The 15,945-nt window shown below is 42.8% G+C and overlaps 1 protein-coding gene across 4 annotated transcripts in view; it reads left to right on the forward strand.

The window, feature by feature from the left end:
* Positions 1-15,945, forward strand: part of RYR3 (ryanodine receptor 3) — a 658,838-nt gene that overhangs the window by 521,330 nt on the left and 121,563 nt on the right. For 2 of the 4 annotated variants that reach the window (XM_075844915.1, XM_075844917.1), the window contains 5 exons: positions 4,294-4,464; positions 6,316-6,375; positions 7,956-8,084; positions 8,218-8,330; positions 10,894-10,993. In XM_075844915.1, coding sequence (XP_075701030.1) covers positions 4,294-4,464; positions 6,316-6,375; positions 7,956-8,084; positions 8,218-8,330; positions 10,894-10,993 — 573 coding nt within the window. Of the gene's footprint in view, positions 1-4,293; positions 4,465-6,315; positions 6,376-7,955; positions 8,085-8,217; positions 8,331-10,893; positions 10,994-11,370; positions 11,468-15,945 lie in introns of all 4 variants that reach the window. The other 2 variants (XM_075844916.1, XM_075844918.1) reach the window with 1 other exon arrangement.

Genomic DNA, 15,945 nt, shown 5'->3' on the forward strand with positions numbered 1-15,945 from the left:
ATGTCCAGGAATTCTACTTGGTGGCAATGATATTTATATGTCAACTTGATATTAAACGGATTCAGGTTAAGTTGCTGCATGAAACTCACCAGGCCAGACTCCAATCCCTGCCAAATAAAGAAAATATCATCAATGTACCTTAGCCACATCTGCACCTGGTCAGCAGCGTGGGCGCCGTCCCCAAGGAAAACCTGTCTCTCCCAAAGACCAAGAAACAGGTTTGCATAGGACGGCGCACACGCCGCCCCCATTGCCGTACCCTGCTTTTGTAAATAAAAGCAGTCCTTGAATACGAAAAGATTATGACTTAAAATAAATTGCAATAGTTCAAGGATAAAGTCACATAATTGGCCATCCCGGTTGCCGGTCCCCAGGAAAAAACGGACCGCCTCCAGCCCATCTTGATGTCTAATACTCGTATAGAGTGATTCAATGTCTGCAGTCACAAGGTACATATCTGGTTCAATTTGGATCCCATTGACTCTACCTAGGACATCCGTCGTGTCCTTAACATAAGATGGCAAATCATATACTAGGGATTTCAGATAATGATCGATAAATTTACATGCTGGATCGCATAGTCCATCTATCCCGGACACGATTGGGCGTCCCGGGGGGTCAATGGGATCCTTGTGGATCTTTGGTAAAAGATACAGAGTAGGGATTTTAGGGTCGTCAATAATTAGACCATCGCGTATTTTTTTGGGGATCGTGCCCTCATCAAAAGCTCTGTCCACAATTCTCCTCAATTTCTGAGAGAAAAGGTGGATTGGATTTGTAGGCATCTTCTCATATGTCGACCTATCACGTAGCTGCCTGAAGACCTCCTTCTCATATTTTACTGTTGGCCAAACTACAACATTTCCCCCCTTGTCCGCAGCTTTAAACACTACATCATCCAGGGCTTGAAGTTCTCTCAGTGCCTTTCTTTGGATGTGAGTGAGATTGTCCTTACTGTTCCTTGTTGATAATTTTTTAAAATCCTCCGTAACCATTTTTGTAAAAATTTCTACCTGTGGACATAAGGACAAGGGGGGAAATCTGGCAGATTTGGGCACAACAGCAGATGGAAACGTACCTTGTACTTCAGATGTTTGTTCATTTAGGAGATCTTCCAATGCTCGCAAAGCTTCCCTTTCAACTTGACTACTGAATTCATCAGATCCCCTATTATGTAACTTTTTTAGCACTACCTTTCTCGAAAAAAGGTGCAGGTCTTTTAGAGCTGTGAAAAAATTAAAAGAATTGGTGGGTGAAAAAGTCAGGCCCTTCCCTAGCACTTCACACTGGGCATCAGAGAGGGCATGTGAAGAAAGGTTTATTACCTCCAAATTATTCCTGGATTTTTTGTCACGTTGGTAATTGAATGTGTTCTTCCGTTTCGCCTGACGATCAAACTGCCATCTTGGTCCTTGTGGGCCTTGGGTGCTCTCTGTTTCTACCAAATTCCTACTTACTCTCCCTCTAGAGGGTTCCTCTATAGAGGTACGGGAAGAAGTAGATGATGATCTAGAGTGGGAGACAAAGCTCCCATTTCTAGGTCTCCCTCTCTCCCTGTGCCATTTATAGACCCGATGTTGCTGGTAGTCTTGGACATCGCGTTGAAATTTGCCGGCCTTGACCGTACATATTTCTTTCTCCCATTTTATGAATTCTTTGTCTAAATCCTCCTATATTTTATCCAGTGCACCACTGGGTAATTCTGATCTAAGTATGGCCTGGAACCCCTCTATTTCTTTTTCAATTTGTAACAAATTCTGTTGGTTAGAGAGAACTAGTAGTTCCATATATCCCCTCGAACATTTATCAGAGAGCTCCTCCCACTGTTGTTTAAAATTGGCATCGTTCATTTCAAACGAAGGAAAAACTTGGACTCGTAGGCCACGGGGAATAAGGTTCTTGGAAAGGTATTTCTCCAAGAAAGCCTTATTCCACCAGATCTTGGTTCTTTGGTGTAGTAATCCCTTCAGTTTCTTATTGATCTCTCTACAATGAGAAGTCATATGTAGTCATTTGTTGGAGTTTATAAAAGGTTAACGCATGCTTGTGTAGCTCAGAGCTTTGACTTGCAGTCTTAAAGCACCAGTCACTCTGTTCTTATTGTTCTACATGATCTCTGGGTTCATCCTGTATATGCTTTTTATTTTTTATTTTATTTTTTTCATAAATGCTTTCGTTTTTCAGCAGCCTTAAAAAACCAACACCAAACACTCTATAAATCAGCTTTGTTCTTACACTCCTCGTAGTAGTTTTCACAGCCAAGCCCTATGCCTCTTCCTTCTCACAGGGCTATTGTAATGTACTGACACTATGCAAATTATCATTTCATTTAATATTTGAGTTTTTCCTTTTTTTTTTTCTTTTTTTTTAATCCCTTACAGAGGGACTGCTGCTTTAAGACTTAAATTATTTCTTTGATGTGCCTTATTCCATTATTACTCGAAGTACAGTATGTTTCACTTGGTGTCCAACCTGTGGTTCCATTTAGTCTAGTCTCTATTTTGTATTGTCTCTTGTGTACTTAGAGTGGCGATTATGTCATTGCAGGCATTGTTTTTTTTTTTTACTATATGTATATATATTTTATTCTATGATATATTTATGTGTCTATATATATATATGAAAATACTTTTTGTGTATATAATGCTAGAGCTTGCTGATGATTTCTACCGCATGATGGTACCTTGAAGGTGCCATGTTTCATAGCATAGGACATTTTCCTTGACACAGTATATGCAGACACAATGAGTTATGGAAATATTACATATAATCCGGTTAATGCATTACAGACAATGCATGAACCAGAAAAAAAAGTTAAACATCCTCTGACATTGTTGCATGATACATGCAGTCTATAGAAGTGGACACACATACAACATTTCTACTTATTTCTATAGTGAGAAAAAGGAAGCTGCGAGTCATTGGGGGAGATTAATGAAAACTAGTGCTAAGGAAAAGAGGAGAAGTTGTCCATAGCATCCAATCAGGTTAGCTCTATGAAAAATCGTAGCTGGAGTCTGATTGGTTGTTATAAGCAACTGCTCCATTTTCATTTGCACCAGATTTGATAAATGACCCTCATTGTTTAGCTCTGACCTAATTGTCTTTGTTACCTGACCTCTGCTGAGTATTTCATCATTTTATTTTAAACAGAACTTCAGTCTAAACTTTGTTTCGTAAAGAGGACCAACATGACCTCACTCAATGTACATTTGCTCATCTTTTATTGCCCTCAAATGTTTGTTTTTTACAGATGTTCTTTCATTAAATGGCAGCAACCACCATCCACAGCAACTACTGTTTAATGGTTCTGAGGCCGCAGCGAAGGTTGTCAGAACCACTCAGCCCTCAGTCACTGCAAGTGGAGAGCGCGGACATTCTTGCCACCACCTGCCCGTTCTGTATAATCTTATAAAGTCATGTGCTCTCTTCCACCTGAGTTTGGATGCCAGCACTCAGCACCCCAATGCAGGGGGATGCCAGAGCGCAGAGCTGTATAACGTGGTACAGAATATGCAGCAGGAGGGGCCTTTGTGGTTTTGATAACCATCGCTGCCACCTCAGAGCTGTTAAGCAGCAGTTTTTGTTTGCCGTTGGGAGTACTAGGCCTTTTACTGGAATAACACCGCTAGAAAATAAGCATCTTAGTGCTAAAAGTGCTACACCATGTGGGTACATTTTACAAAACAAAGTTTAGATTGAAGTTTTACTTTAAGAAAAGCAATTGTGCTTATTACTACAGATCGCTTGGGTTTATTTTAGATTGCAATGGGTGATTTTTTTGAGAGTATATTTGTAGGTCTTTAGCTCAGATCATCAACTATTGGGAAGTAGTTGGTTCGGGTTCCTATTGTTCCAATACATACAAATATTAAAGACTAGTATTAACTAATGATATGTATGATACGGCTGACTGATGATCATGATGTCTACTTCTGAACTCCTATCTTACTAATAGGCCATACTATCTACTGAACCATAGAAGTATACTAGTATCAACAGTAGTCATTTGCATTCAATCTAATGCCCACAGGAGTGAATCAGAGTAGTTTGCTATAGGATGTAAGCCTTTACTATCCATACATCCGTTTTCATAAATGTTCCCCAACATAGGGCTAATTTTTCTCCTTGTAGACAGTTAAGGGATACAGAAGTGAGATTACTGCTTTCTCTCCTAAAGCGATTCATATCACATTTTAGCATTCTGCTAAAAGTTGCAGTTAACAGTCCGTCTCAACCCTTGGTATGTGTAATGCAGAACCTAACCATTCCATGATGGTATCACTGTTCTAGTCTGGAGGGCAAGATCAGGAGAGGAAGAGAACCAAACGCAGAGGAGACCTTTACTCCATACAGACTTCCCTGATTGTAGCTGCCCTGAAGAAGATGCTACCCATTGGTCTGAATATGTGCACACCGGGAGACCAGGAACTGATATCACTGGCAAAGAGCAGATACAGTCTTGTAAGTAACACAGCATATATATATATTTCTCTGTAATATCCTTGGTGTTGATATTATGAAATCATGGTTGGAACGTGAGAAAACTGCATTCCTCTGCATTCATTTATATACAAATGATCTCTTTGTTGAATTGCTGATGACCGCATAATGCTATTATCATTTTAGATGAGCGTTGACTACAAGCGTCACATTAGCATTGATATCTTTATGTAGGGATAAATCTGCTTCTGTGGATGACATTTCCCAGCATAGTCTTCCCATACTGCATCATTTAAATACAGACATTGTACTTTACTTTTATTCTGACAGCTACTCGTTTTAGGACTTATATACATAGGGATGCCTATAATAACTGATTTTGTCAAATAAATAGATCCCTTTGTATTGTATAATTGAACATTTATTTCTGTTACTTTGTTATTTCAGAGATGGACTTTTTAATGAATTGAGTTAAATAAGCACAACTGGAAATGTAGGGCCGACCTAATATCAATGTGACAATGCTGATTGAGAATGGATGGTTGCTATAGTTACACAGATTCCTCCATGATAGTCCTTTGTTCTGGTTTCTGCATGAACACTTATTATCTTATCTGCTAAAATTGCCATCAATTAAGTTTTGTTTAGTCTAGGAGGAAAATGTTGTGAAATAAGTCTAGAGTACTTATACAGAACCATGGACAGCTCCTGCTGAAAACTTGTACTAGTGCAGTGTGAGCAACCTGCCTGCCTTGTTCAGAGTGGATTAAGGGATTAGAAAAAAAGATATGCCAACCCCCCCCCCCTGTAAACAGTGTCACTCTTGTCCATGATATGTGTCCAGTGATGCACCTCAGCCCAAACGTTATGAGCTACACTATTAAACACAGCCCATGGACAAGAGTGGTGGTTACTGCGAGGAGAAAAAGCAGACCTTTGCTTCTAATCCTGGACAACACCTTTAAAGCCCGACCAGGTTGGGTGTACAATCATGTGTTTGTTAGCTATATCATTATTTAACCCCCACTCAGTGCTGCATTGTTTCAGCATCAAGGTACCGATTTAAAGAGGCTCTGTCACCAGATTTTGCAACCCCTATCTCCTATTGCAGCAGATAGGCGCTGCAATGTAGATAATAGTAACGTGTTTTTTTTTTAGCATTTTTGACCAAATTATGACCATTTTTATATTTATGCAAATGAGGCTTTCTAAAGTACAACTGGGCGTGTTTAAAGTTAAAGTACAACTGGGTGTGTATTGTGTATGTACATCTGGGCGTTTTTACTTCTTTTACTAGCTGGGCGTTGTGAATAGAAGTGTATGATGCTGACGAATCAGCATCATCCACTTCTCTTCGTAAAAACGCCCAGATGTACATACACAATACACGCCCAGTTGTACTTTAACTTTAAACACGCCCAGTTGTACTTTAGAAAGCCTAATTTGCATAAATATAAAAATGGTCATAACTTGGCCAAAAATGCTTGTTTAAAAAAAACAAAAAACGTTACTCTTATCTACATTGCAGTGCCGATCTGCTGCAATAGGAGATAGGGGTTGCAAAATCTGGTGACAGAGCCTCTTTAAATGTAATAGGTTTATCTGTAGTCCTCTGTAAAACCACAGACTCCGGTCTGCTACAACTGACAAACTCCGCTTTGCTTCATCTGTATATTGCCATATAGGGGAATCAACATTTTAGGATCCAGAGTATTACAAGTGGCTGTAATTATTGTATGGAACACATTGTAAGAGTAGCAGAAAATGCTGTAAGCGTAGACCAGTATTATTTGATGGTGTATCGATCCCTGTCCATAATGGAAGAAATCCATTTTCATGCCATTAAACCATGCCATGGTTTTATTTTTACAGAAAGATACAGATGAGGAAGTTAAAGATCACCTGCGTAGTAACCTCCACTTGCAGGAAAAAGTAAGTACCATGAAAAAAGATAAAGATGTGTGACAACATCCACTCAAGTGTCTCCGATTCCCAAATACGTTTGAGATTCACCAGTTCCTAAGATGCATTGCCCAATTATTGCTTCCGTTGCTGGAGCAGCAGTTCCAAAAATTTGCTTTACAGCAGGCACATGGACATAAGATAACTAAGAAAATAAACTATTGATTTTTATTCTGAAGAGTGTCGTGAGCATGCTCTGTGTAATGTTCAGTAGTCTGGGAGGGAGGAGGAGCTGAGTGGTCCTTACCTATTGTCAAAGGTGTAATCCTGTGTTATCTGCATCCAGCTTTATAATCTTATTTCATGTTTGCATTGTTTTTTTTTTTTATTACACACAGAGCCGTTTTTTCATGTATTTTTTATAATACCTTTTCTTTTAAGAATCCATTTTATAGTTTGAAGTATCTGTTCCCTGTAAAATCAAACTCGTGCTGGGGCTGCCTGGGAAATCATGTGTTTACCTTTCCGTTACTGTCTGAGAACTCCTATGTTTACTTTTCAGCTGTAAGATTCTCGTGAGAAGCTTAGTCTTGTTTGTGATTTCTTATGCGACACCTTGGCTTACTTGTGATTGGCTCCGCTCAAGCCAACTCCCTACTTGTGGGAACCGATTGTAACTGCGTACTAGAAATAAGCTAGAGAAGAACTTTGGGGTATACAAAGCATGTCTCTGTGTGTCTTACCTCTCTCCAATATATCGATATAACTAATGGATCTAGATCTGGGCAAGTGATTGAAGGGTATTTGTTGACACACCCATCTAAACCTTCAGTCTGATATATTTTGCACAGGATTGCACCAACAATGATGAATACAATATGTTGTACCATGTATGCAACTTCTGGCTGAGGGGATGTTGACTGCAATGAGATTACAAATAGGAGATCTAGAAAAATACATTGAGCCAAAAGGTGTTGATAGAAAGGATAACGAAATATGACTCAGGGATTCTCTTTTAAACTTCAAAGTCCTGCGCTGCTCCATCAGGCCCTGCGTTAGGCTTACCACAGTAGATCAGTTTTGCTCGAAGTGTTTCTTTTACATTTTTTATTTTGTTTAGTTATTTTTTGTTTTTACTTACTTTCATGATTTCCATTTTCTTTATGCACTAGTTGGCATTGCTGCGTTCGTTCGTTCGTTCGTTCGTTCGTTCGTTCGTTCGTTCGTTCGTTCGTTCGTTAGGCATCCGTCTTTTATCATGTCTGCCAACGTTTATTGTTGATCTTCACTTGGACGAGTGGCAGACATGATTAAACACTTTGTAATCATTCACTTACATGATTTTTTTTTTTTTAATGGCGACTCTACGACCTGTGCCGGGTTTTGTTGGAGTGCTAATCACTGATTTCAAATGTCTTTTTTGACACACACCTGGGTCCAATTAATTTTCTGTTCATCGCTCATACCTGAACAAATTATCGTTGATTTCCTTAATTTAGAGCTAATTGGTGTTTGCAAATTCGTAGTTAAGACAATCTTCTGAGCTTCTCAGTCTGCTTTTGTCCTACACATTTTGAACACTGACCTTGTCTTTATTTTCTCTCCACCAGTCCGAAGACCCTGCAGTGAAATGGCAGCTGAATCTTTACAAGGATATACTGAAAAGTGACGAGTCTGATCCTGAAAAAGCCGTGGAGCGTGTGCAGAAAATCTCTGCTGCAGTTTTCCACCTTGAGCAGGTAAAAGTCTCTCTTCTCAGTGTCAGAAGACAACACACAGAGACCATGTCTTAAAAAGAATTGAATTGTTCAAAGAGAGGAACCCAAGTTGACTTTCCATATATTATTTTGTGTCTGATATTTGCACTTACAGGTGGAGCAGCCCTTGAGGTCTAAGAAGGCTGTCTGGCACAAGTTGCTATCGAAGCAGCGGAAAAGGGCTGTTGTGGCGTGCTTTCGCATGGCTCCTTTGTACAATCTGCCAAGGTTAGACCCTTGAGAAGTGTACTACTTCTTTCTTTGTCATTACGGTTGAGCCTTAATATTACTAGGGGATCTGGGTTTCCTTCTGTGAATGATCTTTGCTACAGAATAACCTGAGATGCAGCTCTCTGCTTTGTTCCTATGCTGTGTTGTGGTAAAGTTGCCATTTACATTTTACCATGTTGAGAACTTGTTCTTTGCCTAAAGACATGTTTTTCTAATATTTATATCTTAAATGACTCTCAAACTTTTAAGTCAATTCTTATAACTTGAAGTTAAACTGTTGAAACAAAAGCCAACATGATCTTTTATTATCTTTCTTTAGAGCAGGCGTGTGCAACTATTTTTGGTCCAATGGCCAAATTGTCAGATTACATAATTTAAGGGGCCACAATAAGATAAAGGTTGATAAAAAAAAAATTGCGAACATCTGCATTTCTATAGTACGTTATGACTCCTTTAAGTTTATTCTGAGGCTCAGACTCTGTAGCTTTGCTTCGTTGTCTATTATTGTAAGTGGAAAAAGTGAAAACAATGAGCAGCAGCATTGCATGCTGTCTTCGTTGACCTGGTGCTGCAGATAACAGGTAGCACCATGTAGCCTTAACCTAAATACTTCTGGACAGAGGAGACGCAATGCAAATTTCACTTTTCAGGCAGCAAGCAGTCTAGGAGCCATTGTAGCAATACAAGGTGCAATATGTCTGTCCTTCATGGGTCACACAGAATGGCATTATGGGATATACACTGTGCATTTCTGCTGTAGAGTAGCAATGTTATTTATTATGTTATACATATTACCAAAATTGCTTTGTAAAAGAACGAGTTTCATCTGCCGTTATTGTAAATATGAAATGCAATAATATAGGACCTGTTACAAAGAATAACTGTATACAGAAGCATATAGATGTATCCATCAGTGACAGCTCTACAGTTAATTGCTTGTGATAGGCAAGGAAAGAGAATACAGTATGTGGCAATGACTTAAGTTTTCCAACACTGCTTTACATGTATATGTCTGATATATGCATGAAAGGCATACATGAATCTATGCATAAGAAATGCATGCGTCATGTATGCTGATATGTGAATTCATGCATAAATTGACTTGCACATGCATATAGACAGCAGACTTGGATTAATAAGATAAACATAATACTATTAGATGATCCTGACCATATCTATTACAATATGATGTAACCCCATTATGCCTTTCTTTACAGTCCAAATGTAATTATGCAGCATAAATATAAAACTGTATGTATTCTGCTAAACAAGGCAAAAAGATCCCTCTCAGTTCATACATTGGTCGTATAAATATAATCGAGGACGTCTTTATATGGTACACATACGTGTATTTTTTTTTCTGCCATAATTTTCTGCCATTAAAGCCCTAAGACTGTAGAATCAATGTTATACTAGTCTTACATTGATGGCTGAATCACCTCGTGCCTTTGTAGTCGTTTGCTCCTCTTTGCATTGAAGTTTTATGCTTGGTACAATGCAATATTAAAGCGTAGCTCCAGAGATCCACTTAAGAACCTCTTGAGATATGCACCTCAGTGTGTAAATTTACATTTTTAATCGAGAATTTAAAAAAATTAACGTACTCTGCTTTTTATTAACTTCGACTTGCAGGCTGCACACGCCACTCATTTCAATATGGGACAGAGTAGGGGAGACTTCAATTATTATTGCAGCCCTTTACTTCCTCTCTGTTGAGAAATAGAGAGCCCTGACTATCTAACCCAAACCGGGATCTACAAGCTATTAGTAGAGGGAACTTACTAGTTAATAAAGTCCTGTGATCACGGCAGCTGATCGGCATTCATTCAAGCAAGGATTCTCTGCAGTGTGGGAGATGGGGCAGGAGTGTGGCAAGTGAGCTAGCAATCTTGTAAAAGCAGTGACTGTGAAGGGGCTACAGCTTCTCTGTATCGGTAACATGGCAGACAATGATATTCTGTTAATGAACTAGGACAAGGTGAGATCTGCAGCACAAACTAAGCTCCACACAGAGAATACAGGTTCATTACATGAGAATCTGAGAGCACTGTGAAGGTATTATTTCTCACTGGAGCTGCGCTTTAAGCCAATGTCATTGTATTAATTGTAAGACAAGTTGGTTTAGTTTGTTCCCAGATATGGCACAAATTAGTTGCAGGAGACAACTCCATTGTTATGGTTCTGCAACAAAACAGGAAACCCCTACAAATGATTCGGCACTAGTGTAGGTACCCTCTTAGCAGTGATTTCTAGGGTAATGGAGAGTTGTACTTCAGTCTGGCTGCCTGAACTCCAGTGCTAGTAATATATGCATGTGCAATACCTTTTTAAGCATAAAATGCACCTAAACGTTATTATCCTCTGTTTCTTTTCTTTACATTGGCCGATTCTTATCCTTTATAATTGTAGGATAAGAATGCAGGTTCTTTCAGTCATGTCCAATACCAATAGGTTCCTTGTTATGTTTTTTTCTTTTTGCTTTAGAATGTCATTTAATATTTGTGAATTTGTCCTTGTGTTGCTGGCGCTTGAATAAAAAAACCTGTATGCTTTTCTTCAGACACAAAATTAACAATTTCTTCCTGAGCTCCTACCAACGTATTTGGCTGGAAAAAGTACATGAGAACTCAGACTATGACAGTCTAATACTCGTGTTAACGGTAATGTAACTTGTGGCTACACCTGTCTTTGTGCACACAAGTACTCCACCCCAGCCATGATGTGATGTTTTCATTGGCTTGTGCAATTTCATCGACAGATTCTGATTGGTCGAATTTCTAGTGTCTTACATCTATTTGGTGGGTCGGGGGGTAAAGGGTGAAACAAAAATTTGCACTTAAAATCAAACTAAAGAAAAAAAAAAGATTAGAAAATAAAATAGAGTAGACTCCACTGTTTTTGAACTGGATGGTGTTCTGACCAATCAGGAGATCACAAATTGTACAAGAATCCAAACCCTACTAATCATGAGTCACCTGAACATTTATATTTTATGTTCTTTTGTACCCCTCTTGATCCCACTTTCACCCCCTGCCAGGCACCGTTCTATTAACCTCTTCCTCCATGGTTATCTGAAATTTTGGATAGAAACAGAGGAAAATTCCTTTGAGGAGAAACTAATTCAAGATTTGGCTGTAAGTACGGAATTAGATGGAGTTTGGCTTAAAGAGCAAAATAAATAATTACTACAGCTTTCTGATTGCTTCTGAAAAATATCTCAAAACGAAGGGTGCATCTTACACAGCTTTTAATAAGAGCCCATTCTTAACCATACGGTCTTAACATGCCCGTCCACCGTGATTAATGGACCTAATTAATGGAATGAAGCCTTCGACAGTATAAAGTGAGGGATATTTCTGACTTCCTTTAAAATCATTGTTAAATACTTCATAACTACTAGAGCACTAAATAGAACATTTAAGAATAATGATTTTCATTATAAATTTTTGTGCTGAGGGCAAACTTTTTATTCATTGCAGGATAAGGTGACCCCTTTTATTTAGATGTTTAGCTTTAGTGTACACATTATTTAACACCAGCTCGTAAGCCATAAATGACACATTATTCTAAAACAATATTTCAGTTGGAAAGTTATGATGTGAAACATGGAAAAGTGACTAAAAAGATAAGGCTTTCCATAAGCCAGACGTGATTGGAATAAAAATCATTGACATTCATTTTCTATTTAATCAACTTTTAGGCCTCATTCACACGACAGGGTCCGAGTGTCGGCCGGGAAAATCGGCAGTTTTTGGCCGATTTTACCGGCCGGTTTGCATCCGATTTGCATCCGTTCCGATTCCGTTCCGGGCCGAGTTGCCGTTTTTACCGGCCGATTTGGACCCGATTTGCATCCGTTTTTTTCCCTGTCCGTTTTAAAATCGGATGAATTTCATTTATTTGTTGCCACACACAGCCCTTTGTAGATAATGCCACAGCCCCCCTGGTAGGTAATGCCACCCAGCCCCCTGTTGGTGATGCCACACAGCCCCCTGTAGGTAATGCCACCCAGCCCCTGCAGGTAATGCCACCCAGCCCCCTGTAGGTAATGCCACCCAGCCCCCTGTAGGTAATGCCACCCAGCCCCCTGTAGGTAATGCCACCAAGTCCCCTGTAGATAATGCCACCAAGCCCCCTGTAGGTGATGCCACCAAGCCCCCTGTCGGCGATGCCACACAGCCACCTGTAGGCGATGCCACACAGCCACCTGTAGGCGATGCCACACAGCCACCTGTAGGCGATGCCACACAGCCACCTGTAGGCGATGCCACACAGCCCCCTGTAGGCGATGCCACACAGCCCCCTGTAGGCGATGCCACACAGCCCCCTGTAGGTGATGCCACCCTGCCCCCTGTAGGTGATGCCACCCTGCCCCCTGTAGGCGATGCCACCCTGCCCCCTGTAGGCGATGCCACCCTGCCCCCTGTAGGCGATGCCACCCTGCCCCCTGTAGGCGATGCCACCCTGCCCCCTGTAGGTGATGCCACCCTGCCCCTGTAGGTGATGCCACCCACCAGCCCCCTGTAGGTGATGCCACCCACCCTGCCCCCTGTAGGTGATGCCACCCACCCTGCCCCCTGTAGGTGATGCCACCCTGCCCCCTGTAGGTGATGCCACCAAGCCCCCTGTAGGTGATGCCACCAAGTCCCCTGTAGGTGACCCCACACAGCCCCCTGTAGGTTGCACCCATCCCCCCCCCCCTTCCAGGAGAAGTCACTGACTTCAATGTCCATATATGGACAGTGTAGTCACTGACTTCTCCTGAAGAAGAATTCCCTGCCACAGGTCGGGAATTCCGCTTCAGAAGTGAGTGACGTCACTGTGTCCATATATGGACAGTGTAGTCACTCACTTCTCCTGTAGCGGAATCCCCGGCCATAGAGTCGGGGATTCCGCTGCAGAAGTGAGTGACTTTGCTGTGTCCATATATGGACAGTGTAGTCATGCACTTCTCCTGTAGCGGCATCCCCGGCCATAGAGTCGGGGATTCCGCTGCAGAAGTGCGTGACTTCGCTGTGTCCATATATGGACAGTGTAGTCACTCACTTCTCCTGTAGTGGCATCCCCGGCCATAGAGTCGGGGATTCCGCTGCAGAAGTACGTGACTTTGCTGTGTTCATATATGGACAGTGTAGTCATGCACTTCTCCTGTAGCGGCATCCCCGGCCATAGAGTCGGGGATTCCGCTGCAGAAGTGCGTGACTTCGCTGTGTCCATATATGGACAGTGTAGTCACGCACTTCTCCTGTAGCGGCATCCCCGGCCATAGAGTCGGGGATTCCGCTGCAGAAGTGAGTGACTTCGCTGTGTCCATATCTGGACAGTGTAGTCACGCACTTCTCCTGTAGCGGAATCCCCAATCCCCGGCCGGGGATTGGGGATTCCGACTCCTACAGCGAGCAATAAATGACCCTCCTCCTCGTCCTCACATGCACTCTGCACTGTGAGGAGGAGGAGAGAGCGTGCACGAGCGACGGTAGACCCGGCCATCACTCGGGACACATTCCGGTGATGGCCGGGTATTACCCGGCCCCATAGACTTCTATGGGAGCCGGGCGGCCGGGCACCCGGCCGAAAATAGAGCATGTCCTATTTTTTGACGGCCGGTTTTCCCGGCCGTCAAAAAATCGGACGTGTGAATAGCCCCATTAGGGGTCTATTATTCCTAATGCAGCCGGGTGCCGGACGATTTATGAACGGCCGGCACCCGGCCGGGAAACCCTGTCGTGTGAATCCCGCCTTAGTCTCAGTAACTGCTAGGTAAAAAGAACTATAAGGCCTCATTCACACGGCAGGGTTTCCCGGCCGGGTGCCGGCCGTTCATAAATCGGCCGGCACCCGGCTGCATTAGGAATAATAGACCCCTAATGGGGCTATTCACACGACCGATATTTTGACGGCCGGAAAAACCGGCCGTCAAAAAATAGGACATGCTCTATCTTCGCCCGGATACCCGGCCGCCCGGCTCCCATAGGAGTCTATGGGGCCGGGTAATACACGGCCATCACCAGGATGTGTCCCGAGTGATGGCCGGGTTTTCCGGAGCCTGCGCTCTATCTCCTCCTCCTCACAGCGCAGAGTGCATGTGAGGAGGAGGAGTTGATGCCATTCTGACAAATGGCATCGCTGTACACGGTGTGGCAGGGACGGGGTGTACAGCAGGTGGAAGGGAGCGCTGCGCTGGCTCCCTTCCACTGCTTGAAAAGCACCCTGGCCCGGCGCCATCGAAGGTGCGGCTGCTACTACTGCAGCGATGCCACTATAGCAGAGCGGGGAGGTATCTCCCCGCTCTGCTATGTGCTAGCCGCACTTTAGCTCCTTGAAGGAGCGGAATCCCCGTGTTTTCGGGGATTCCGCTCCTGGACAGAGCGCTTGATGTCTCTGTCCATATCTGAGCAGTGACATCAGGGGAAACTCCTAAAGCGGAATCCCCGAACACATGGGGATTCCCCTTCAGGAGTTGCCGCTGATGTCACTGTCCGGATCTGCCCGGCCCGGCACGGATGCAAAACTTTATGCAAACCGGCCGGGCAGAATGGCCGATTTTACCGGCCGGCACTCGGGCTCGGGAACGACCCGTTCGTGTGAATCCCGCCTAAATGTAAATTTTAACTATCAATTTTAATTTTTTCCACTTTATAATGCCGTTCATGATATTTCAGTCTTTGCGTATCAATTGACCATTGACTAGCATTACTATTTTTTGTTGTTTTGCACTAATCTCCTTTAGCTGTTTCAATACAGACACCTTGGTTCCCCCTTTAATGACCAAGCAGAACGCTTATGAAGCACTCTGCCAATTGTAGGGAGACACAGCCACACAGTTCTCTCCTCTTCTTCCCTGTCCAGCACTGATCTATATGAACAGGGCAGGAAGCAGGGTCGTAACTAGGATACACTGGGCCCCCCTCCCCTGGGTGCCACACACACAGCCCGCCCTTGTAGATAGTGCCCCCTGTAAATAGTGCCATATAGCCCCCTCCAGTAGACAGTGCTATACAGCCCCCCACGGTAGACAGTGCTATAATTGCAAGTATCACAAAGAGGGACAATTGATGCCGCACGCAGCGGCAATTTTCTTCTTTTTAAGCCATGCCTCTAATCCCACCCACACCCTGCCCATACACACCCGGTTCAGCCCACACAGTATCATGCTCACATAGTGCCCCCTCACAGTATAATGGCCCCATAGCTACCAACATACAGTATAATGCCCCAGTACAATATACTGACCCATAGTTGCCCCATACAGTATAATGCCCACACAGATGTCCCATACAGTATAATACCCACACAGATACTCCCATGCAGTACAATGACCAAACGAATTCCCCCATGCAGCATAATACCTCCATAGCTGCCCCATACAGTATAATGCCCCCCATAGCTGCCGCCACAGTATAATGCCAACCATAGCTGACCACCACAGTATAATGCTCCCCATAGCTGCCCCACAGTATAATGTTCTCCATAGCTGCCCCCACACAGTATAATGCCTCCCATAGCTGCCCCCACAGTATATTGCCCCCATAGCAGCCCCCAAAGTATATTGCCCCCATAGCAGCCCCCACAGTATAATGCCCTCCATAGCTGCCCCCACAGTATAATGCCC

This window comes from Rhinoderma darwinii, chromosome 12, assembly GCF_050947455.1.
Source record: "Rhinoderma darwinii isolate aRhiDar2 chromosome 12, aRhiDar2.hap1, whole genome shotgun sequence".
Lineage (NCBI taxonomy): Eukaryota > Metazoa > Chordata > Amphibia > Anura > Rhinodermatidae > Rhinoderma > Rhinoderma darwinii.